This window comes from Ptychodera flava, chromosome 2, assembly GCF_041260155.1.
Source record: "Ptychodera flava strain L36383 chromosome 2, AS_Pfla_20210202, whole genome shotgun sequence".
Taxonomy (NCBI): Eukaryota; Metazoa; Hemichordata; class Enteropneusta; family Ptychoderidae; genus Ptychodera; species Ptychodera flava.
The window spans coordinates 25410663-25412568 of NC_091929.1; the positions used below are offsets into that span (position 1 = coordinate 25410663).

Consider the following 1906-nt stretch of genomic DNA (forward strand, 5'->3'; position numbering starts at 1 on the left):
CACAGCATCGTACGCAGGGCTACATTTGGAAGCGCTTTTGTGAAACTGGCGAAATCGTACCCGGTACTCCTGGTGGACAGACTCGAAATAAACTCACAGATCCGGACTTAGAATTCATCGAGGTGTTGAAAAGAGAACGACCCTCCATTACCTACAAAGAAATTACGGAGCAACTCCTGCAATATGGCTCAGTTAACTCAGTCAGCGTCAGTACAGTTGGCAGAGCAGTTCGCACCGAACTAACTGGTGGGCCCTGGACATATAAGCGAATGTCGATCATCAATCAGCATCGTTTTACCGAAACAAATATGGATTACACGCAAGCATATTTAGACTATTTGGCTACCAAGAATCCGGCAAGAGTGAAGTTTATGGATGAAAGTGGGGTGAAAATACAAACAGGACAACGTGTGTACGGCCACTCACAGCGAGGAGTGAAGACCTATGAAATTGGGCGTTATTTGACCGGGGCAAACAACACGGTGAATCTGCTTGTGGGACTTGATGGCGTAAAATATTGCTCTGTGATCGATGGACCATCTAATGGCAATGAATTCATTAGATACTTCACTGAAGCTACGACGGCGTTTACAGATGATGGTGAGGCCGCTTTAAACCCAGGAGACACCGTCGTGGTAGACAACGCCCCAATACATCACCATGAACCAGGTGATCATGTTAGGAATTTATTAGACGATATCGGTGTCGAAATTGTATTTTTACCAACTTACTCACCAGATTTCAACCCAGTAGAAAATTGCTTCAATAAGATGAAGTCACTTCTTAAAAAAGACTATTACCGTGAACTATTACACGACAATATAGCAGTGGCAGTGTACAATGCGGTTCGGATGATTACCCCAAACGACACGTCTGATTATTTTGCCGCGACTGGCTACTTACAAGTACCACGGCAATGAAATGTTTTAAGTATCACGAGACAAAAATATCACAACAGCATTGATTTGTCCGCAAATAAAGTAAATAAAGTAGTTTTATTCAAGCATGAATGTATGCATCATTATGTGACGTGATTATTTTGGTTCTACACATAAACTTTGTTTTTATTTCACATCAACTCAACGGCAGAGTTGCAAACTCTAGGATTTCTTGAAGTTGCCTTACTCAGTGTCAGTTACGGAATGATCTTCCCGCTATTATCTCATGAGGCTGGATGCCTGCTTTGATATAAATAGACACAGATTAATTACATCCCTGCTGTGTTCGCCCCAATAAAGTCTGCTACTCTTATCAATAAAAACAACGTCTCAACCGACAGAGTGTTGCAGGAAGGTCGAATTTCAGTGTATGTTAATTCAAGGTCAAGACCTGCATTGGCGTTTCTGATTTATCATTGAACAGTTACTATTCTTCTTGCTGGTGTCCATCGTCATGGAGCATACACGATTTGACGATAACACCGCCAAGGGTCATGCGATAGGATTGAGTTAAGCTCGCAGGCTCAACGCTTACAACCAGATCATCATTTTGGCTCGGAAGGCAGATTTTGTCTTCACAATTTGCCTCACTCTGAGAAGAGCTACTGAGCACAGCAATGACGTAGCAAAATCTTGTTTCAAATGTGTCAGGGTGTAGTACCTCGCCAAGTTGACTTGGGAAGATGGTTGCCGTTTCAACGGTCACTGGAGGACTTGTGTGACAAATAGGCCCTACACTGGTTATGTATCTCCGTCCGAACGCTTTCAGTTGGTGACGTATTGTTAGGCTTGGCACACTTTTCGATAAGCATCACCTGTAACACAAGATAACAAAGATTGCTAGGAAATATATTTATCCGTGTCTATATCCATATCCATTTTAAGAAACGAATGAGTGAATAAACATGTCCATGTATGTATGTATGTATGTATGTATGTATGTATGTATGTATGTATGTATGTATGTA

At 41.9% G+C, this 1906-nt stretch overlaps 1 protein-coding gene across 1 annotated transcript; it reads left to right on the forward strand.

The window, feature by feature from the left end:
• Positions 1-308: 308 nt before the first annotated feature.
• On the forward strand, positions 309-920 carry LOC139149547 (uncharacterized). Its single transcript, XM_070721362.1, has one exon. It carries the CDS (start codon positions 309-311, stop codon positions 918-920), a length of 612 nt encoding a protein of 203 aa, XP_070577463.1.
• The last annotated feature ends 986 nt before the right edge of the window (positions 921-1906 follow it).